At 40.0% G+C, this 23,817-nt stretch overlaps 3 protein-coding genes across 5 annotated transcripts in view; 2 read left to right on the forward strand and 1 right to left on the reverse strand.

Annotated features, from left to right (window-relative positions):
* The window catches only part of LOC131879545 (AP-1 complex subunit sigma-2-like), a 4,021-nt gene extending 598 nt beyond the window's left edge, over positions 1-3,423 (reverse strand). Inside the window, exons 1-2 of the mRNA XM_059225898.1 lie at positions 3,076-3,423; positions 934-1,112 (exon numbers count right to left, since the gene is read on the reverse strand). Of these exons, the coding sequence (XP_059081881.1) occupies positions 934-1,112; positions 3,076-3,078 (182 nt within the window). The 5' untranslated portion in view covers positions 3,079-3,423. The remainder of the gene's footprint in view (positions 1-933; positions 1,113-3,075) is intronic.
* Positions 3,424-7,231: 3,808 nt separating this feature from the next.
* Positions 7,232-10,241, forward strand: LOC131879364 (ras-related C3 botulinum toxin substrate 1-like; the record flags this gene model as incomplete). Its single annotated transcript, XM_059225665.1, is given in 4 exon segments — positions 7,232-7,252; positions 8,651-9,018; positions 9,111-9,271; positions 9,497-10,241. Coding segments are annotated over 3 exon segments (591 nt in total). The 3' UTR covers positions 9,578-10,241.
* Positions 10,242-11,618: 1,377 nt separating this feature from the next.
* LOC131879550 (uncharacterized) lies at positions 11,619-22,207 on the forward strand. 3 transcript variants are annotated; one of them, XM_059225905.1, is made up of 5 exons: positions 13,783-14,155; positions 20,872-21,047; positions 21,118-21,274; positions 21,358-21,528; positions 21,592-22,207. In XM_059225905.1, exons 1-5 carry the CDS (start codon positions 13,864-13,866, stop codon positions 21,885-21,887), a joined length of 1,092 nt encoding a protein of 363 aa, XP_059081888.1. In that variant the 5' UTR covers positions 13,783-13,863; the 3' UTR covers positions 21,888-22,207. The 3 variants fall into 3 exon arrangements, with proteins under 3 accessions (XP_059081889.1, XP_059081888.1, XP_059081886.1); XM_059225906.1 differs by lacking the exon at positions 13,783-14,155 and adding an exon at positions 11,619-11,805 and having other exon boundaries at positions 21,358-22,207; XM_059225903.1 differs by having other exon boundaries at positions 13,785-14,155; positions 21,358-22,205.
* The last annotated feature ends 1,610 nt before the right edge of the window (positions 22,208-23,817 follow it).

Below are 23,817 nucleotides of genomic sequence, written 5' to 3' on the forward strand. Positions count from 1 at the left end.
AAGTTTACAAAGGGGAGGACGTATATCAATGGGCTTATCATGGAGGTTAGTTTTGATAATGCTTTTAATAAAACTGTTAGGCACCAATGACAAAGAAGACACACCAACTTGCTCCGGTTGGTTTCTAGAGAGCATTCTTGTAAATACAGTTTCGCTTCTCAATATCTATATTAACTCTTATCTCTTCAATTGCAACATTACCAAGAACGCCAATGTCAAGCGAAACGAATTGATGTGTTAGGGTGTATGACACCCCAAAGGCCCTTTTCAAATTCAGTTTTTTTGTGTCTCATGCATAGGTCTTTCTCGAAAGGATGGAAAATACCACACAGATCAGCTTCATGGTAAAATTGAGGATCTACTATGCCATGTAACATGCAACCTTATTGGCAGGAAGCGGAATCGAAGAAAGGCGGTTTTCCTTCTCTTTTTCTGTTGCATTTGAATTGGTTTGAAGGCCGTCAATCTCAATGGCGATTCTTTTTTTCGTGGCCACAGAACTATGACGGCTTAAAGTGAAAACAGTTTTTTGTGTGTCCACGTTGATTGGCAGTATCAGAGTTCTAGGTTGAAACAATGACTCCGAAGGTTCAGCCAGTATTTCCCAACAATTTCAAGCCCCACAGGGGGTCTCAACGGTTTCGTGAATACCGTGACGAATAAACGGGCAATTTCGCGTCATGAACATTGGGATTCATGTCGTCAATAGGAATCTTTAATAGCCCTATAGTTTTTGTATAAGATACTAGCGTCGAAGGGGTCTTGGCAGAGAAAGCAAAGAACCCCCACCGATGTCAAGGAATGCACTTTCTTGGAATCGGCTCGAAAGCAAGCTTTTATTGCATTGTTTTCTTATCCCAAGAAGCACCATTCCATCGACCACATTGGGCTTCTGCAGTCTGGGTGAAACATGTAAACCTTTTCTTGGCCTACCGTTTGTACACGATTTTCAGATCTTTCCACTCCAAGAACGAGGACATCTTTGGTTTCCGAATGAGGATCTGAGAGATCAGCTCGCGTGACATTTTCTTCTTGGATTTCTCCGTCTGGGCTGTGAACCATTTTTGGAGGCGAAGTTTCCCCTGGCGGGAAAACAAAAGCATAAATTGGATCTGCAGAGGGAAAAATCAAGAAAATACCGTGAGCTCAGACAGACTTTGTCACAAATATTCTTGCACCACCTCGTTCGAGCCCTTGCAAATTCGCCAAACTTGGACAAAGCCTTAGAAGCATAAATAAGCCAACCCAATTCTTTTGACCAAAAGCAAACGGTGATAGATACGTTTATTGAAAAGCAAGTACTACCACTATACTGAAAAGGGTCTTTTGCGTTTAGAATTGATTCGATTTAAAGATGGTCATAAATCAATTCGACGACTTGAAACCAAGTTTTGTGAGTGGTTGTCTGTTCCCTTTTATGAACTGGACTGAGTCCCTTTACAGCAAACCAGTGTGCTATAAAAGTTGGATCACATTTGCGGCGGAGTTATCCCGCATGTTTTGTGAAAGACAAGGAAGTTATAAATATCGTTTTGAGGAAATGGAAAGAGGTATAAATTCGACAGAAATGTCACAGAATTCTAGCCGAGAAAAATAAAGGCGCTGTGCCCTGGAGAATGAAACTAATTCGTCAAATAATGGTTTTGTTTTAGACCAATAGGTTTTTGCATCGCATTCTTACGCATGTCTATTACCTTCTCGAAATCGAGTTTATTCCGCCTCGTTTAAAAGCTTATTGTGTATGGTAAACTTAGTTACCCAACTAAGATAACAACTAAAAATGGAAACTAGAGTGTGGAAAGTTATATCCTTTTCAATTCTTCGTAAGACATGTTGAACTGTATTGGCAGAATCTGTTGAACTTTGCGTCTGAGTTTTTTCTCAAGCACGCTTATAAATCGGTTGTATATACTCTCCATTAATCCCACACACTGTTGATTGGTACTATTAATTTCTTTTCCATCAAACGTCCCTCACTGACATTGTTCTCGTGAAAAAGAACAAAAAGACAATCCATGGCGTCTAGTAATATGGAATGTGAACGGGTTTTCCGACAAATCGACTTGATTTGGGTCAGTGCCACTCCGAGTCTCTTTCATCATATATTGATAAATTACTATTCTAAATAATTGAAACAAAATGGAAGGCCACTTTTATAACAATGAATTGCAAAGTGGTTCTTTCCAAAGCTATACGGTTAAACCACTTATGTAATGGACCGAAGGGAGGTTGAAGATTCAAATTTGGTTTCGACATTACTCCATAACCCTGACTACATCGCCCAAATTTGTCTCTGTTCATTCATTGGGCCAAATTTTTTGGGTACAGGCGCCGAATCATCTCTTCCGTTGTAAGTCCACATTTCTAGAAGTCTTTGGACAATAAGACTAATTCTGTCAATAACCTATTCCCGCCTCCGTTTCAGGTGGTGGTTAGCTTTAAGGTGTGGAACTTTTGAATTTGAATAGAACAATTCTGGACACTTTCCATGGCACTCGCAAAGAAGGCATTGTATTTGGACATTGATTCTTTTTCTTCGAAAATGGATTAAGAGTCGATTCATTCCCATTCCTTATCAAGAGATGGATTTCTTTAAAACCATGTGCAGTCTCCCAAAGCAAATAAGTTTTTGAAGAGCAAAAAACATTGAAGTTCATGGATGCATGCAACATATTGGCAAGTTTAAAGCAAGAAAATGTCCTTCTGACAACTTGAACAAAAAATACTAGCGTGATTCTTGCTCGAAGAAATATGAACATGAGTTTTTTCAGGAGGTGTAAATCGGAAGACTACAAGTAATGGGTCGTAAATATGGCCTCATCGAGTTCAAAAGAGTGGACTATTAGCGTTGTTTTTTTGTCGTCAAGGATTAGTCATCTTCTCCGCCCTCTAGTAATGAGTATGACTAATGACTCTTTCAGCTTAAATTCCTTGACCGAATGAAATTTATGAAATTCGATGAGGGGACGGGAGGTTCCATCCATGCTATACTTGCTTTGAAATAGGGGAGACTTAAATGCTACGACTAAGACAGATCCACAATGTTCTTGGCGATTGAAGAGACTTGCCACTCACCATGTTGTCCTCCAAGATTTCCGGTTTCAATCCTATTTCATGACAAGAATTGGGTTTCCTCCAGTGCTTCAATATGTTGACGTTAAACAAGCTGCATTTGAAGCACTCTGAGCAGTTCTACCGATCCAGCTAGTAAATGGATGACGTCAGTTGCGGGGGCTCGACAGGGGTTTGTGGACAGACGGGGTAGTGACAGGATAAGAGTGAGGTAGAGCTGAAAGTGAAAGGCAACTAATAATGATCCCAAAGCAATGAAAATGGTGGATAAAAGAGTGAAAAAGCTTTAACAAAGCAATTAGAATCACAAACAATATGTTGTGCACTCTGCACTAAGTAAAAACATGAAAAACAAAACAGTTTAGGGTGGCCAATTCTTGTTGGACTAAGGGATTTTTTTTCCTGATCCCAACTCAAACAGAGATCTCTATGGGGACGTTTAAGCAAGCTCTGGCAGGTTCGTTTGTTTGCTGGTACCAGTGTCAGTGATGCAAGTTTGAGGCTTCAAACACTTTTTTGAGAAGCTGACCCTTCTTTCACATTGCTATATGAGGAAAGGTCAGCTTCGTTAAAACCAGTTTGAAACGCCAATTTTGCATCACTGGCATTGGCAGGCAAATTTGTTTCCTGGTACCAGCGCTTTCCTAAATGTCCGAATGGGCAGCAATGATGACAGGTTTGTCCATTTAAGGTGTTAAAGCAGCCAATCATGCTATGATTGAAACACCACAAAGTAGTTTGGAATGAGCTATCCAGAGATCAAACCAAGGATAGCAGAATGGAAAACTGATTCTCTACCAATAGGGCTAGTCAAGTAAACGCGTTCATGGACAACTGACGTTATTCCATGGAGTAAAATCAAAGACAACATGCCCAGCCAAACCACACTGCGCATGCATTTGATTTTGACATTTTTCCATTTTACATGCTTGTCTAGACAATTAGCATTGTGGTATTGAGCCAATTTGATAGTGCGTTCACTAGTTAACACCAAACATGCTCATTTAGTAGGGTTTTGTAACACAACTCACTCAAAATCACACGATTATTGAAAATTCAATGGGCGAATGGTGCGAGTTGACTGTGATGTTTGTCTTAGTTCTCTCTCCCCAAAATGCCCAAAATCAGGGTGCCGGGCCACATTTTTCCTTGAATTTCCTTTTCTTGACATCCCCCATACAAAATGATTGCTAGCCTCTATTCATAGATTAATTTGAGCTAAAACAGTAAATTCTTAAGAGTTGTTAATTTTGCCATTAATTTATAAAATAAAATTTAGGGTTCAACACTCATTTAAACAATGTTCAATAAAATAAGAACCTTGTAAAAATGACCAGCCTTATAAACCCTGTCGATGCGGCCGTTTTGGGGGCAAAAGTCAAGAGGGGGAGAGACCCTTCTGTTGCGGCCCTACCAGGTGAAAAAGTTCACAAGGGCTGCAACCAAAAATAGCACTACTTAGACCCTAGTGTCGTCGACTACTTTAAAAATTCGTAATCGGTAACCCCCACACAGGGGGATGACTGCGAGATGAAAATATGTTTCGATCTTGTAGGGATCCATCCGGTCCATCCCTTCGGACCGTCACGCAATAAGAAGAAGAAGAAGATCAAGACGCGGATCGGCAGTTGACCCCGTCCGACCTGGGCGAGACAGCTGAAACAAGTCATGTTCAAAGGGCGTGAGGTTTGTTAGGGATGGGTCGAGCAAGCTTTGATTCGCTAGCACTTAATTGAAAGATCAAGAAAAGACTACTTTCTAAGACCTGTGACGATTTGACAGGCAAATGGGTTTTTAGCTTTAGTATTATTGTTTCTATTTAGTTCAAAGTTCAACTTGTTTTAATGCTTTCTTTGGTTTTCCATGCTTTTGGCAAGTTTTGTAACATTTTTTGTTTTTGTCACATAGCAACCTCAAACGACTCCAAAGGCCATTTCCAACCTGACCCAGTCCCCCTAATTCAAACCATTGCAAATAACTATTGACCTTGTAACTGAGGCCTTACATTGACTTAACACAAAGGGTCCTAAATTGAACATTTTTGTTTTGAAGAGCCTCTATCGGCCTCCAAGATAGACAAGTCACAAGATAAAAAAATTGCCAAATCGGTAGATCTACGATCTACAACTTTGAATTCCATAATAAAATTGCTCAGACAATTTGTTAAACAGCAAATAGTGTCTCCAGAACAAGAACAAGAGCATAGGCCATTTCAAAGACCTAGAGTATTTTGCTTATTATAAGAGTGACTATACTTGCATGTTTATTTCTATATTTTAGCAATATATTCTCTTCCGTGTCAAATCATCTCATTTGAGTATTTAGCATTAGGCTCGAGCCATCCCTAAAGTGTGTAATTGCTGGGTGGAAGCAGCGGGAAATTCAATCTCCCCTGTGAGCAACTATAGTTTTTAATGAGAAATTCTAGGCTGCATTTAGGTGGATGACGATCTGCTATGTTAGAATACTTGAAAAACTAGTTGTTAGATTTTTTGGATTAATTTAAGCTCTGGTTCATATGACAGCTCGTGCAAGTTTTGTTTATGAGGATCATTTTTAATTGTTGTATCTTGGTTATACAATTAGAATAAATTAAGGACCATTTTGTCGCTGAAATGTATGGTATCTATTAAGCTGAAATGTATGGTATCTATTAAGCTGAAACATGTCTTGCATAAAATGCCAAATTTGAAAATAAAACTTCAAAAGGGTTTGCTATAACTTTTAAATTAAACCCCTACTTATACAGTTTTTGACTTTTAGCTTTCGTATAAAAAGTGTCTTCCAATCATTGCAAATAGTCAACATAATATTACCAGTATTATCATTCGATTGGCTTGAGAATCTCAGAATGATCCTTTGGTAGGTGGATTGGTTTACATCTACAAAACCATGTGACCATGACGAATATTATTTTTAAAATTAAAAAATAAGGGCACCTTTTCCTGTCCAGGTTTATTTGCGTTTGTTCTTTACGCCGTTTTTAAACGTAAGGAAGGGTTTGAGCTTGAAAGGGGGTGAAAAAATCGACCTTGATAGAGCAAGGAAAGCAGAGATATTCATATTACGTGGCTGAATATCGTCACGCCAGACTAGGTTGGTATCAAAGGTGACGTCAAATCAAAGAGCCCGCATGAACCATACATTGGGGTATTTTATGCGGTTCCATTGTGTTGTATCGGACCAAGGGTGGATGGCATATTGTGTCTTGCATTTTTATTTTTCGTTGGCGATTGAAAATGATGCATGCCTAAATGCTCTGTCGACAATCGAAGTGCTTTGGCTGCAATGAGTGCAAACTTCAGGGTTTTTTTTATTACTCGATGTATTTTTTTGTCACGTATTAGCAAAAATCGGTGCCATAAAAGTAACATTTCACTCTTATAATGCGTTTTATTACAAATTTGGCAAATTTTATGATTTGAATGCTCATATTGTGGATAAATTAGAACTAATCTGGCTTTGGCTTTTTGGCAGCATCGTTTCTTCCCATAACAGGGTTGCGAAAAAAGTATGATTCTCTCCAAACATACCGTTCCCACCCTCAAACCACAGTCATTTATTTCTCGAGTACCTGATTCATTCCATTCCCTTGAATTCTACCATAACCTCCATCTTACCACTAACTGTTACCACGGATTTTTAGAGTTGGTGGACTGCAAACGGAGGCAAAAAAATATTTTTTCCCAAACCGTTTACCTTATGCCAAATAAGCACTTCAAACGACCACAAGATCTTGTATAGACGAACTTGATCAAATTTGAGCCCAAATCTATTGTTAAGAAATTCAAGAGATATGTACAAAACTATTCAGTAAACACCACAGAAAATTTGAATTTTCGGTCAGCTACATAGCATAAGCTTTTGGCAACATAAATTTGAATCAAACCACTGTACAAGTAAATAATAAGAATATGACCTGCCTTTCATTGAAGAGATCTACGTTTCTGATCTTATCACTTTGATTGAAAAAGTGGCTCAGAGCTGCTAAGACCAACAGCAAGTCGATTTGGTGGGAAGCTCGTCGTTCACAGTTCATATTTCTAGCAGTTTCTGCTGTACCCTCTCTCCTGCTTAATTTGACCCAACCCAAGCTACAAATCCATGCCAAATTGGGCTCACTGTGCCCGCCTCGACCCACTCGACCCACTCCTTCCTTGCCTTTAACTGGCCTTACACGGTGAGTCAGTGTGTGTATGTAGGGAGAGTTATTTTGGGTGTTTTTGTGGGTGGTGTGTATGCGTGTTCTCTGTTCTACTTAGTTATCCACCCACCCACCCACTGAATGAACGAAGGCAAGCCACAGAGTGTGTGAGTGAGTGAGTGCATGAGTGAGAGGCATCTTCCTTTGCCATTTGGCCTTCACACTTTTGGTCTTGAAGAGCGAGCCTTTCATCAATCGCGGTTAACGGCTTGAGCACCACCAAATCTTCTCTGGGGGAGCATCACAGTGTGGTTGTTGGTTGTGGTTGTGGTATTTGGGCGGGGACTGAGCCGGACATTCCTGGCTTATCTCGAGGCACCGCTTCTTGGGTGTGGGCGTGGTTTTTGAATAGGTGAGTGGGTGGTCAAAGTGGAATGAGGGCCCCGGGTTGATGGGAGGGGGGGAGGGGAAATAAGAGATTGATTAGATGTTCAGATAGAGAGAGAGAGAGGCATGGATGATTCATTGGAGCGATTAAGTCCACAATCTTGTCTAATCCTCCTGTTCATTTTAGGAACTCAATGCCTAAGTTGATAATGTTACCGAAAAGGGAACATTACTGTAGTTTCTTGACTTTGCTTTGCAATACTTCACGATATTTTTTGAACTATCTGAAGTTGGTCCATCCCGGCCTAATGAACAATGATATCTGCAAACAAAATGTTTAGACCCAAATTTAGGCCAAATAATTTATAAAGTTAATCATTGTCGAAAAACATGCAATGTCCGTAGAACATCCGAGTCATTGAAATTTAATGTCATGAAACGAACATGGACCTCTGGACCTCTGGACCTTTGGATCTTTGGACCTGCTCGACCTTTGGCAAAACTGCTGAACTCATTGAAGCCCAAATGGGTGAAGCATATTCAAGATGTGGCTCGTTGAACTTTCCATTATCTTGGAGAACTGCAGCTACATCCTTCATGCATGAGACCTGCTGAATGCCCTTACCTTCATCATCTAATGGCGTCGACCCCAATGTCAATGAGCTGAATTTCATTCCATTCAAGGTTTATTACTCTCAGCAACCCAACGGTAGATTTGGTCTAGGACCTCTACCAGACAACCGGAATTCTGACCATTCCATCCATAAACTGATTTTGTATCCTCAGCATAGGAAGAGATACAGACATTACAAATAATACTTGACCACGAATTTTGTCATCGGCAGAGTTATAATTGTATCATTTTTGAAATTGAACACGTCAAAGTAATAAATCCCATTATATAGCAGTAACTTGACAGTAAAAGGTTTCCTGAAATAGATTAAGTTATATCAACCAATAATACCATCTGATGGGAGCCCAAGTCGGTCCACGAAATCCCAAGCTTAGACCTCGATCTCTCGTCTCAACTTTAGGTCCCTTTTTCAGACTGAATTAGTCAGGGCTCATGTCTTCCGGACGTCCCATCAAATGTGTCGTGGTGGGTGATGGCACCGTGGGCAAGACGTGCATGCTCATCTCGTACACCACAGACTCGTTCCCGGGGGAATATGTGCCCACGGTATTCGACAACTATTCCGCACCCATGGTGTGCGATGGCGTGCCCGTGTCGTTGGGCCTGTGGGATACGGCCGGCCAAGAGGACTACGACCGCCTACGACCGCTCTCCTACCCGCAAACCGACGTGTTCCTCATCTGCTTCTCCGTGGTTAGTCCCAGTTCGTTCGAGAACGTCACTTCCAAATGGTGCCCGGAGATCAAACATCACTGTGCCGATGCACCCATTCTGCTAGTCGGTAGGTGGGGGTTCAAGCACCAACGTGCAACTCAGGGAGATTGGAGCTGGCTGAAGGGTAGGGCTGACGGATGGGTGTTCATTGTCTTTCAGGTACCAAAATCGATTTAAGAGAGGACAAGGAGACGCTGCAAGCCCTGTCAGAGGCCAATCAAGCCCCCATCAAGCGGGAACAAGGCCAGAAATTGGCCAATAAGATACGCGCCGTTAAATATTTGGAATGTTCGGCACTGACCCAAAGAGGTCTGAAACAGGTAAGACCCGGCCCAAGCTTTATGGTCATGTAATGCGAGAAATAAATCAATAAAACACAGGAATTTTCAGACCTAGATCTTTTTCATCTGATCAATTCATATTGTCACAACACATTCCGAAAAATGTTTAAGGGACCCCCCAGATTGATTCAGCAGGTCCCAATGTCATAATCCCCACCTTAGGAACCTCATAATAAAGATAGCATTATGCGCGACTTGTTTCAGGTGTTTGATGAAGCCGTCCGAGCTGTGTTGCGTCCTCAACCTGTACGGAGGCGTGGCCAACGGAAATGCAGTTTACTTTAGAGCCAACGCCCAAAGCGCGCACATCCATACATCCACACCACATACATATATGCTAAGGTATATTCTAAAACGAGTGACCACATCAGCCGAGCGTAATCACAGGCTTCACTTACTCTCCGGACTATACCATCGATCTGCAAGGAATCACATCCAATCCAACGTCAAGTCTTGTCACAAAACTATCCGATGGCAGCTACGGTCAATTCGAAGAGACTCTCTCTCTCTATCATATATGGAGGGCTCTCAAAAAGAAAAGCAATGGCCTGATCACAAAAAGAACCCGAAACCATCGTCTCAAACAGCAACGAAACTCTCCATTGGTAATCTTGAAGTGAAGACCCCCAGTTTTTCAACATTTTCACTCGCTTTTATACCGCTTCCTCGGACTTGGTGTTCGAGGAAAGGATGACGAATCAGAAGAATTGATGATGTCCCTGGGGAGGAGGGGGTCAACCTCCTCCACCGAAGTTCATCGACATCGAAGTATCTCTTAGCCCCCAATGTCTGTGAATCTCGAGGCCCGCATCTGATACAACACATATATATCTACTTGAATATATACACAACTATATTTAACGTCAAAAGAATATGTTGATACCTACTACTTCAATAACTACCAACGATTACTACTACTACTAATGATAATAATAAAAATATATGACGACTTCTGACATAGCAACTTATTTTGAATTGGGCTACGTTAAGTCATGACATTGATTCAAATTGTTCTAAAAATGAGACTCCATTGACTATTCCACGGGCTTCTAGAGATGTGGACTGCAAACGGAAGCTAAAATCTCGTATCCTCTAAACCGTTCATCTTATTCCAAATAAGCAAGTCATAAGACTACTAGATCTTGTTGAATACATGAACTTGGCCAAGTTTGAGCCCGAACCTATGCTCAGGGAGCTCAGGAGACATGGTCAAAGTTATGTGGTAGACGCGACATAAAATTCGAATTTTCGGCCTGCATTTGGTCACCTACATAAGCTTCTGATAACATAACTTTGAAACGATCCACTTTAGAATTAAATGATAAAAAAATGACCTGCTTTTGATTGAGGAGATCCATGTTTCTTATTTTTTTACTTTAACTCGAAAAGTGTCTCAGAGTTGCTACGACCAAGAGCAGGCCGAAGCTCGTTCGCAGTCCATATTTCTAGAAGTCCGTGACTATTTTTGACTCTGTCAATGGGAACCCTAAACCTAAATTTGTTATACACGACAATCGAAAAGCCACGAATAAGAACTGTGTCGTTTAACGGATCCAAAGAGTGACTGAATTCATCCTTTGGTCGCACAACTTCATGAAATTGAAATGAAGGTTAGTAGCAGGGCTGTCCAAAACATATCAATGCTTCTTTTTTCACTTTTTCCGATATTTTTGCCGTATTTGCATTTTCTTGTGTTTTCTGCCTTGTTTATCATTTTGGTTTCTTTGGTAACCTAACGCACCTAAGATTTTACATTTTGCTTTGGCTGCCTAGCACACTTTTGGTAAGAAATAACAACTACTATAAGCATTCAGTAGAGTAGAGTGCTTTTCGAAAAACAAAGTGCGCAGTATTCTTTTGCACTTTTTCTTCGTGTGATATTTTTGCTTTTTCTCAATTTTCTTATGATTTTGTTACAAGGACAGGATAAAACTGAAATCTACGTTTTTCTTTGCAATTTTTTCCCTCACTTTTGCTTTTTAAATTGCGTGTTTTGCCACCAATAATTGCATTACCTAGGCATCCTTGGTCATTATTGGTCACGGATTTGGCACCTACGTTTTAGTGATTTTCACACATTCAGACAAGATGTGTAGGGTGACGCCACCGTTAGTACTAGTACTAACTATCAGTAACTATACTATCAGTATACTGATATGACGGACAACGAAAATTTAGGGAGGGCAAGACGGGCAAGACCAATGAAGAGATAACCGAACTACTCTTACCATTAGTGTTCTTTAACAACGCATTCCTAGCTTCAATCATCATTTTTCACCCGTAATCAGACATATAGCAATATTTAACTAAGATAAAGAAGCGCATTCTTTTTGATTTTCAATATTGCACAATATGAGTTGGCTTCGCCACTGATCACCGGTGTTTAGGAACAAGACCAACCATCTCCTAATGAAAAATGATCAATTTGCCACCATGTGTTGGGATTCAACCTCCAAACGTTGGGCAAGGATACTGGAACATTTACTGTTGTGACAGGAGCCTCTCAGTACCAGGTACAGCAACTGAGTAAGTTGAATGAGCTGAATACGGCCTTTTTCCGTGCAACCTAATTCGTTTTGTCCATCAACTTAATATTCTTACTCTCATCACGCCTTTCCATATTTTTAACAGGAGTCAAATTCTCAAAACAATATAGATACCACGTCCCAATGATTAAGGATTCCTTGTTCAAATATATTTCGTACTTGGCTTCTTCGGAGTAAATACTAGAAAACGGGACCTTTTACAAATCAATCCGGTTTTGTACAAATGTTGGACTAATACAGACGTTTGATCACTTGCCAAATTGTTCACTAAAAACGAGAGCCCTAAACCTAAAAGTGTTTCGCATGACCATCAGAAAGCCAGGAATAAAATGTGTTTTGATTTTGAAGCAACGAATGAAAGTGTGTCGGTTAACGGACTCAAAGAGCTGCATAACTCACCTTTCTTGTTAATTTTTAAAGGCATTCATGAGCTTTGGCCCAACCCAGGATTCAAGGCCAATCCTAGTGACCGTAAAGGCTTAACGTGCGTTTTGGGAGCACCTTTACGCCCTCGTTATTCCCGTTAGTTCAATAAACGAAATCCTGCTATATTCATTGTTTCTGGGGCTCCTTCATTGATCAATTTGACACCCTCAAATATTTTTAAGGAAAACGTTGGCGTTGTTCCAGTTGCATTTGTAAGTCGGACTTGGACAAATTTATGAGAAGTATTCCACTTGTATCAACCCTATGTCCAAGGGCTAGCCCGTTCTGCCGGCTCAAATTCGTAGTAAGAATAAAAATTATATAAATTAAAATGTTAACAAATTTAAGAATGATAACTCATCATTTTGATAATAACGGGATGACATTCCCTGTATAGGTTAGTAAACCCCAAGAAAAAAAGAAGGAAGGCTCCCCAAAATAAAAAAAAGCAAAGCGGGCTAAGGGCGGCTTTACACTAGGATGGAATCGAGTTTGAGGATTGAAGTAGGACTAGTGCTGGGGCGATTATTTGGTGAATGAGTCTTTTTGTTCGACTTGAGTACTCTGAGAGACTGGAGTCCTCTGCTGAACTCGCCCTAGCACTAGTCCAACTTCAATCCTCAAACTCGATTAAATCTCGGTTTTGCATCCTAGTGTAAAGTCAAGGTATTTTGTTAAGATTTATGTGCAAAAGCTTAATCACTAAAAATGAGACCATTCTAATTGGTGTTAGAAGTTCAATCCATGTAGTACCATACCTTTCCTCTTCTGGACGGCCCAGTTTGTTCCTAGATTTTTAGCAATACGTTTTGGAAGGACAAAAAAAATGGAAAATGCTCATTCTTAAAAAACTCGATTTCCAAAAGATGAAAAATGTTGCTTGGAAAACGTAAAAAGTACCATAATTAGCTCTCAACAATGTGAGAAGATAATCTTTTTTTTTCAATATTTTTTCCAAAAAAAGGTCCTGTTGGATTCTTTTATTCTAAATCTCAGGCGTTCATATTCATTGCTGAAAATAGATTAGCTGGAACCGATTAAAATGTGATCTGGAGGATGGTCGAGCACTTGTGACAGTGAAAGCTGAGATCACGGGTTAAGCAATACGTTTTAAGATATCTGACTTTTCAAGGACATCAAACTTTTTTTTTACTGCAGGACAGTGATGAGTTGATCGTTAAAGTGGCTGCCCATCTTGTGTAAAGAGTTTGCCATCATATGCAAGAGTATTTTTCAAACTGGTAATAGTTCCCAACTCCCTTTGGAGACACGAAACTCAAGAATGTTGGCCTTGTCTGACCAAAAAGACCCTTTAAAACATCTTTGAATGACTCATAATTCTAGATTACATTTCAAACCATAGACCAAATGTGTTTCGCTGTGGAGCTTATTGCATATTACCAATGAAGTGGCCGATTTTCACCTAAGGCACTTATCTTTCCGAAATTTGAATGTTTAACAAGTGCGAAACATTTCGCTCTCGGCATTGAATTCGACTCCTGCATTTACTCATATTCAAACAAAATAGGAAGCATGTCCGGAAATAATAGTGACTAATTGTTAAAAGAGTGATCAAACCCTTTGTTCAAAGACCAAACAATGGCTAAAAGAAGGAGTGTGTGTGTATTAGAAATGGGAGAAGACGTGCCAGAATCAACTTGTATCGCATCTTGGAAATCTCAATCAGTTCGTTATAAAGCAAGATCGTGGTGCAAATCTGGCTTTTCTGATTTCTACTTGGTGTTAGCTCTGATTGGTTTTGAAGTATGTAAACAAACAGCTACCTACAGCTTGCAAGAATACAACAATGGCAATTATCCAATACCAAGCTCATTGATGGTTGTTTTCAGTGAAATAGCCAAGCTCCTTTTAACCATTCTTCGATTAGAAAGTAAGTTAATTGTAAAAATAATTACTTATACATCGCGGGTCGTTTTCTTTATGCGAGGATTTATTTGGAAGCAATACAAAACGCGCATCTTATAACTTGTGCATATTTTGAAAAAATAAATCACAAATCTCATATTCTTTCGCAAATTTATTCCATCTGCAAATTTTGTCTTTTTCGGCAATATCTGACATTTTTATGTGATTCATTATGCAATTTCAGGCATTTCAGCACAAAACAAAGTCAATAATCCTGCAATTGATGATAATTTTCAGCAAAAAACAAATTGTGAGATTGATGCTTTTTTCTAGAAATCTTTAAACTTACAAAGTACAAAAAAGTTCGCATATATATTACAAACTGCCTGCACATCCATTTCATTCATTCATTTATCTCATAATAGCTCTGCCTTTCTACTTTCATTGCACTTTTTGCAGATATACAATGTTGAAGGTTGAGACAAGGTTTTGTTTGTGTAACCTATTTATCCTTTGAAAATTTGACACAAATGATGAGTCATTTTTAAAAAACTTGAAAATAATTTAACCTTATCCTTCTTCTTATGAAACTTAATCTTGACAACAAAATTGTGCTTTTATACTTTCTTTCTGACATTATCAATATGTTGTTGCTAAACTCAGATTTCTTTTGATTATGAAGCTTCATTTAGACCCTGGTCTAGCTGATTAGTCTAAGAGGCATTGTGAACAAGGTTTGTTTGTTTGTTTGTTTGTTCAGAGTCAGATAAAAGCTCTCTCGCTCGACCTGCCATCTGATGATGGGTGTTCCAATTAAGGGATATTCCCGCTCCGTTGTCACAACCAAACGTGCAACATTAATTATTAACTCACCCTCGGGAATCATCGCAGGTTCGCCCATTGAAGCTCTTAAGGCAGCAACTTATGCTGTAATTCAAATACCGCAAAGAAGCTTGGACTCGACTAGCCTGGGTTCGAACTAGGATTCGCTAATTGGTAAGCAAATGCTCGACCAATAGGGTACCGCAGCTAGCCTCATTGTGAACAAGGTAAACATCATCTCCCCTCATAGAGTGGGTTCAAATCCCATTGTTGAAAGTTATTATGACAGAACGTTCCTTTTGCTTGAAATGGATGGCAAAAGTTGCCCTTAAAGCCCTCCAGAATGTACCAGTGGCTATCTATTGGGACGTTTATTTGCAAATTTTTGGGCAAATTATAGTGATTTTTTTAATGCAAACTTACTGTCAATAAAGATCTCATTTTTCTGCAAGTTTTGGCCGGGTCTCTAGGTAACACTTGGGAAAGTCAATGCAGACAAGACCCCAGGTCTCTTCTATCATGTTCTTAAGTTTTGAACAGGGCTTGAGTAAAGCATTACTTTTTGAGTAACGACACAGGTAACGCGTTACTTTTCTGAAAAAGTGATGGTAACAGTAAAGGAAGGGGATTTAGCCCTCCCGTTACCGTTACGATTTTCTCTTGTACACGTGGGAGAGAAAATTGCGTAAAGGTTTCCTATCCGATTTTTTTTAACATTCCGTCTCAAATGCAAAAAATGTAAAAATATTTATAGATTTCAAAACTCCTTTAGGCTTTTCGGGAGACACGTCGCATCTGATTAATGTTGGCGGAAAATTGCTTATAGGTCGCAAAAGATGATCACTTTGAAAAGTTTGCTCATCGAAACAGAATTCCTCTGTTCGACAGGAATCTTCTTTAATTTGCAACAGCCTTACTTCTCATTCGGCTCTGTTTATTGTGTAGCGCTCTACTCTGATTCAACACAAGTGCAAGCCCTTATAAATCATCATTTTAATTAGATTCGAAACTGTAGACTCACTCCTATTCGTACCAAAAAAATCCATCAAAGTTATTTCGTGGGGCCTAGAGCTAACAAAGGGGGACAGAAAATAATCAAAGGCTCAGGNAGTTCACTCTTGGCGGAATTCACCATTGGAGGAGTTCACTGTGGCGGAGTTCACCGTGGGGGAATTTGATGGTGGCGGAGATTGCCGTTGGCGGAGTTCACTATGGAGGAGATCACCGGGCGGAAATCCACAGGCGGAGATTGCGTTGGGGGAAACCGATGGCCACCAAGGCTCAGATATGACCACTACAACAATCGTGAATTTGGAAGAAGTGAGAAACGACTTTTTCGTCTCATATTTTATCGAACGCAGCCAAACTCAGGAACTTGGTCTCAAAAGAAAATTTAGGTGGTTGACATCTGATTTTTATCTTGTGGTCATTCTTATCTATTTTGAAATATGCAAGCAAACAACAACCTATAGCCTTCAAGAATGCAACAATGGAGTTTATCCAATACCAACCTCAATGATGGTGGTTTTCTGTGAAACAGCCAAGCTCCTTATAACCATGGTTCGGTTAGACAGTAAGTCATTTTGGGATTTGGGTACTTTTTAGCCCCCGTATCAAAAAGGACCTGAAGGTCAACCATGAACGCGAGTCCATGAGCCAAGCAATAACATTTTGGAACTTTTTGAATGGATCTTCTCCAAATGAGACTGGCCACAGGTCGTTAAATTTAAGTGTTTGAATCTATAATCTATAGCTCGACCAAGCAATTGGGTGAAGAGTTACGCCCTATCAAAAGCTCACTACATAATACGGGTGGGGCGAGTCCGGACTCGAGTCCTAATGCACTCGAGTCTTTTACTCGATATTAGAGAAATAGGCCAGACTCGCCAAAAACCAATTTATTTCTTTATTTACGCAGATTTCGATGGAAAAATGGCTTTACTCCTTCATTAATTGACAATGTAAGAAAACAGCCCTGGAATGATAATTTCATGAGCTTTGTTTAGTTTTGTAAAAACAAGATGAGTCTTATATTTGACTTGAGTCCAGTAAAAGACTCGAGTCTTTTGCAGTACTGGCTCCAACACTACTAAGTACATACCTCAAATCGGAGTGGTTCATTTTCAACCTTAGTGCCCCCATCCAGATTCCAGGACCTCAAACGATAATTTAGTTAGAAAAGGAAAATCTTCGATTGATTTTCACAATGCCCTTAATTTCATTCACTTATGTTACTGTTATTAATTGGCGTGGTGCAAACCATCAACAAATTTATTTCTATCGTCACCGTAGTTTAAATGTTCCAATTTTTGGTCGAAGCGTTTTGTTTTGTGGCTATACGTATCTAATGTGGCTTCAAAGTAACCCAATATTTGCTATAACATTTTTTTGACTTCACCTGGTACATGAGCGATAGAAGAAACACCGAGAAGTAAAGGTGTTGTGTCAATTTGGCTTATTTTCTTGAAAAAAAATGCTGAAGGAGCAGCATCATAAGCGAGATTGCGGAAGTGCTCATTCCAAAGGCTTTCTTTAGGAACAAACACAAACGCGAATAGCCTTGGAAATGATTTAATCGTTCTACAAAGTTATGTTTATTTAATTCTTCCTCTTGAGTTATAAATGATGCAATCATCCAATACTTTCATCACCAAGTAACGTTGACGCAAGTCCCATTCGATGAAACACGTGGCGTAAATAGGTTCACCTCAAGTGATCGGTCTTGAAATGTCTTTTACTCTTTTTGAAGCTTCTCCTCATGGTGCTCTTGGTCTCGCCGATCTGGGACCGGACAAAGCACTCCAGACCTTCCGTCCAAGATGGACGTCTTTGGCACTTGGAACCCTCTGAACTAGACCAAGGTTGTTCCATTTTCAGAAGGCATTGGTCAATTGAGTTCTTCACGTTCTTCATGGATCTCGAACGGCTGGAGCTGCGATGGCGTATTTTCTGTGGAGAGCCTTTCAAGCTGGACAGCGACATGGCAGGTTTTAGGTGTAACTTTTGCTGTGGACTAGCAAATCGGTTCTGTGGGCTTGAGTACCGCTTTTGGTAGTATCGAAGCTTAGGACTGGACGGTGACATGGCCCTGAAAAAGTGTTTGTTCTTCTGGAATTCAGTGCCATGGTCTTTGTGGCCTGGAACTCGAAGAAAAGGGCTCACTGAGCGGCTTCGTCGTTGGCGAAGTTGTTCAACTGGTCGAGATTGTGTCTTCCCCATTGCACTCTTAGATGAGGAATGATAACCTCAGGAAGATTTGTTGCCCTTTTATGCGCTCGAAGCTTGATTAATTCTCATGCAGATGACCTCTCAACACCATTGCCAATGGCGGCAAATTGCTTTGAATAAGAGCTGTCATAAACAAATGTGAAGGGGTTTTTCATTTGGCATATTTGATGGTGAAAGCGGAGAAAATGGATATCCGGAACTAATTAGTTCAATGTCGCAGTATAACCAAATATGCGAATGACAGGTCATGGTAGAAATACGGTCAAGTACGAAACGTTCCTAAACCATAATCCTTAAATCTTTTGGTTTCATTCATTGTCAAATGTTTTTGAAGTTTACAAGAACGTTGCACAGCCACTTTTTCAAGCATTAAATTGTGCTGTTTACTGTTCTGATCGTTCAAAGTAACACCATTTTGCAACTAATTTCACAATTGACTCTTGGAGTTGATAAAAATGGGCTCTAAGAACATGCTTACAAATGAGTTCAATGGGTGATTGAAGCGAATGAAACAGAAGAAGAAAAAGATGACCTAACTTTCCCTTTTGGATTATATTATATATATATGGAATATAATCCATTAAACATCAACAGGTCCTTGACAGGGCAACTTCTCTTACAATGCATGCAATATTAAATGAGAAGGCCGACAAGAGAGTCTCTTGGCGGATATCTTTGGAAACCACCTCGGAGACTTAACCCTCGGTGATTTTTTTGTTTTGAGGGTGATCCCTGTTTGGAACAAGTTAGCTTATGATCACCTCAATGCAAATAGTCTAAAAAAATCAAATATATCATCGAAGGAAGATTGCACATGTCACCTCAGCAGTGCTCTCACATTTTGTTTCCATCTGTGCATTCTAAGTTATATTGTCCTATTAGAGCCCTTTAAAAAGAACGGGTGGTTGTCCTTTGAACGCTTCATATCTTTATGCGCTCTGCCTAAAATTGAACATCCAAGGTACACCGGAAAATCCCAACGTTTCGTTAATGTTACTGATGTTCTAGAATACGAAGTTTTCTTTCCTCCATCCTTGGTGTCCTTTTTGAACTTGTCAAGACCAAAACTTGGTAGAGACATTCCCATCATAGAAGATGAGCCCAGCCCATAGCCACAGCAAACTCATGAATTGATGTAAACATGTTTCTGATATATTCAAATGTAGACTGAACAACATGGGTACTGAAAATAACGTTTTACATAGATATTGTTTCATTTTGAACTGGATTTGGACACAGGCTTGATGGAGCTAGTTTGATAAAACCGGACAGGTTCAGTGTGGCCCGACGAAGACTTCAATATAGACCTTTTGCCGGATGTAGAGGGCAGAATGCCCGCGGGTTTGTGGTATTGAAATTGTCTTTTGCTGGCGTTGTACTCGATGATGGGTGCGTTTTTGCTCAAGATCGAGTTCGGCGACTCAGCCTTGGATTGAGCCAAGGCCGCTGACGACATTTTGGAAGTAGTAGAGAAGTCGCTGTTTGCCATGTTCTGTCCAAAAGTGTTTCTCCGGGCAAAGTTCACTTTCTTCTTGGCGGGTACAAAGCTCGGGCCGTTTTTCGTGATATTCCTCCTGCCCGTTTTGCTTACCACAGACACTGTCAAGGTTTGATTGCTCAACGAACGGATGGGAAAATTAAGGCTTCGTAACGATGTGTAAGACATGGCTCTTTGATTGCAGCTCTGGCTCTCGATCACCCTAAGCTCTCGGACGATTTGGTTACCTATGATGTCGGATTTTGTGGACTTTATTATTGATCATCACCGCGATCTCCTCGGAAAGTATATCCCGATGGCGAACCGAATAGAGACGCCCTCCTTCTTTTTGGAACCACCTGTGAAGACAGTGCATAATCTGCAAGAGCGCGGCCGGCTAAACGCGGTTTAGCGGTCTAGCTTGGTTTCTGACAGAAGGTTTTGTTGTACTTCTTGTACTATCCGCATGTGGCACCAGTTTGGACTGGTTTGTGTGTGTACCCTGGAGTGTAATAGACTGTTCCGGAAACTTGCCAGTAGTGGGAAAACAAGATACAAGAGGAGCAAAGGACACCAAAGTACAAAGTCAGAGAAAATTTCCGTTTGTTTTGGTCTGTCTTTGGATTCAATCCAATTTCTTTGAAACATGTATAGCTTTATTCAAATGTCGTAACAACGTGAACTCTCAATATTTAGGAACGATGTGGAAAGTGCATATTGGCACTTACTTGTTCAAGCGAAAAAGGCACGATCATCTTGACCATTTGCAACGTTCCAAGTTTTGTGTACCAGTACCCAGTTCTCATAGGGATAATAGTACCTTTAATAGGTGTGAGAAGTACAAAGAACGAATGGGAAGGTAACAGTTTTATCAAAAAGTTGCAAACAGATCAACATCTAATGAAACGGGTTTCCCACGTGTCAAGCTAAGCTGAGTCATGCCTTCAAAGATTATGACGTTTCAGCAAGCTGAAGTTGGCCTGGTCTTGACACTTATTCCATCATCAATTTTTGATGCATTGAATTTCATAATATGATGATTTCTATTCAAGCTTTACTCTTTGGCCACATAGAAGAAGATTCCTACCACTTCTTATTACTTTAAATATTCTAAACTCTCCTAATGAATTCTAATGCAAAAAAACTCAATTACATTATCGTCGCTTATGTAATGAATTAGTGCACTTTAGTCCTTTCCAATTTCTTACTTTTAGAACCGCCAACCTCAATCAGTCTTGGATTGATCGTGGAATCATTCAAATTTATTGTCCCCGGGCTCTTGTATGCCTTAAACAACAACATTTATTTCGAAGGCCTTCGATTGGTTCCTCCTGGGATATGGATGGTCTTATGCTCATTTCGCACTGCCGTAACTGTTTTTTCTTACAAAGTGGGTTTACAATGAGTAACTAGCTGGGCTTTATTTTCCCGCTTCATTCGTTCCAATTCTGTCCCAGTAGTTCCTTCTCAATCGACCGGTTCAGAGACTTCAATTCGTGGGGGTACTTTGCATTATCATCAGCATTATATTAATGAAGATGCCAGACATTCTAGGGCATACCAATCAACTGCCACCCATGGTCATTCTCCTGTCACTGGCAGCCTCAATCATCTCAGGTAAAAAGCATCATGAATGCGTTGAACGGACCTCCTACTTTAATGTGACGTAAAGGTTGTGCAAAGAATGTCATTGCCCGCAGTTTTGGCCGCACTCTACACAGAGACGTTGTTCAAGGCTGGTTCGCCGGACCACGACAATTTCTTGGAGAAGCAGTTGTGGCTCTATTTCTATGGTGTCATCATCTCCGGACTCCTCCATTATCTGCGGAACAATCATTACGGGGTGCAAAGTTTGGTCCTGGACGTAAAAGGTGGTCTTGACAAAAATGTGTTCCCTTGTTCTCAAGCCAACCAATCCAATGCACTTTTTCTAGGTCTCAAGCTGTCCATGGTGGCCTTGTATTTGATGGTCCTGACTTTTGATTCCATGGGAGGCTTGGTGGTGGCCACAGTGCTCAAAGTCTTGGACAATGTTGTCAAGGAATATTCCACTTCAGCAGCCACAGTGGGAACGGCCGTTGTTTGTGCCATTCTGTTTCCCAACTCGTTCAAGTTCTCCTGGTTTATCATAGCAAGTTTCAGTATCCTGATAGTAGGGATCGTCATTTATGAGCAAGGTCGCTCAAAACTCAAAATAATTAAGAAAAGGAAGGAAATCAGTGTTATCTGATTGACGGTGACACACACTGAAGAATCCCTCAACCTCTCATTAATGCCTTGCTTTGATTCCTTCTTTTTGGGCTGTAGACCTTCATCGAGGAAGAATTTTCACGTTAACCCCACACACAGTAATGGAGAACCAATCTGGCATCGGACCTGGTAATTGGAACCTGTAAAGGCTACACCAACCCTACGAGGATCAAACATTCAAACCTAATAACCAAAGAGATACACAGAGAAAGTGAAAATAATGAACATAAAAACGCCCTCCATATCCTATATTTCTTTTGGTTCAGTAGGTTAATCCACGGACTTCTAGAAATATGGACTGCGAACGAGCTTCCCGGCAAATCGGCCTGCTCCTGGTCATTGCAACTCTGAGACACTTTCCGGATTTAAGTAATAAAATAAGAATCGTAGATCTCTTCAATTAAAGGCAAGTCATATTTATATTATGTGCTTGTTAAGTGGTTTGTTTCAAAGTTATGTTGCCAAAAGCTTATGTAGCTAGCAGACCAAGAGCAGGCCGAAAATCTTAATTTTATGTAGTGTTTAGTACATAACTTTGGACGCATCTCCTGAGTTCCCTAAGCTTAATTTTGGGCTCCGATTTTGGTCAAGATCATCTATTCAACAAGATCTTGTGGTTGTATGAAGTGCTTGTTTGGAATAAAGTGAACGGTTTAGGAAATGGGAAATTTTTGCTTCGTTCGCAGTCCACATCCCTAGAAGTCCGTGGTTAATCAAATCATGATCTTAGCTCGTACCAATTTGGAAAACAATTACGAACCTGGGGTTAGTATTGATTAAAAAACTCAAAGGTATGAGTTGTATTTGTTTAGTTAAATAGTGCTTCATTTTAGAGAGAATTAGGGACCGTCAATGCCTGATACATATGAATATTATCAATAATCATCAAAGCATCCAATTATTGAAAATACTATAATCTCGTAACTAGATTATTTCAAAGTCATACTCACAGTTAGTGCATCTCGATTGTAAAACCTTTCCTAATTTGGGAAAAAGCTCTCAGAGTGTCCGTTTGGTGGTATCCAAAGCCTGTCGAATATGAATGCCTCCTTGGCAACTTGAGGTTTGTGATGCGATGTATTTTGCATAATAGGAAAACATTTCATCAAATTATTTCCCACCACCTCCGGATCCTTAGAATACCTTGAAGCTTTGGTTAACGGGATCTAAATATGTCATGTGGGATTGTAAGGAGTGCTCATTCAAACCCTCCATTGAGCATGGTCAAGGGCCTCACGGCTACGTATGTGGAATGGATCACACCTTAGTTCTTTAGATAACATAATTTGTTTGAAAACGTATTTTTGTTATACGTCAAGTTTTATTTCTAGTCAGCTCTCGTTTTAGCTCGTAGAACAATATTTTCTCGAAGAAGGGGATAATGATTATAACATCTGCCCATATATTTATGATCAGTTTAACAACAGTGACTAATTTCTTACAAGAAATGGACATTTTCGTAAATCCTGAAATCCGACTAGTGCTGGTCAGTGCTCTTTGAAATACTGAATTCGTATGAAGATAAAAAGTTTAGTTTAATATTGTTTCTTGCGTCAATTGAAGCTCGGAGTTGCAGTGGCCTTGAATTTGTGTTTAGAAATAACAGAGTATTCATCAAAAGATTCCACAATAAAATAATCCGAAGGAAACATTGCCCAGAGAACCAAAATACATGTATAACTTAACTCTCCTTAACTTTGCCTACAATTTGCCAATGTTTAATTCGTAATAGAGTCATAATTCACTTTAGTTTCTCGATTCCTCATTTTGGGTCCAATCCGCAACATCGAGCTCCTCTCTAAACAAAGTCAAGCAACAAGTAGTACATATCATTCAGGGATACCTTATAACATCTTGATAGATCACCACGCTTTCAAGGGTTCCAGTGTAATCCCATTAATCCTACACAC

The sequence above is a fragment of the Tigriopus californicus genome, chromosome 4 (genome assembly GCF_007210705.1).
Source record: "Tigriopus californicus strain San Diego chromosome 4, Tcal_SD_v2.1, whole genome shotgun sequence".
Taxonomy (NCBI): Eukaryota; Metazoa; Arthropoda; class Copepoda; order Harpacticoida; family Harpacticidae; genus Tigriopus; species Tigriopus californicus.

Bases quoted from the DNA above. Each gene is read 5' to 3' on its own strand.
- LOC131879550 (XM_059225903.1), top strand. From the start codon at position 13,864: ATGGCTAAAAGAAGGAGTGTGTGTGTATTAGAAATGGGAGAAGACGTG. The intron at 14,156-20,871 runs GTAAGTTAATTG...TCTTACTTTTAG, and splicing joins AACCATTCTTCGATTAGAAA to AACCGCCAACCTCAATCAGT. The intron at 21,275-21,357 runs GTAAAAAGCATC...CATTGCCCGCAG, and splicing joins GGCAGCCTCAATCATCTCAG to TTTTGGCCGCACTCTACACA.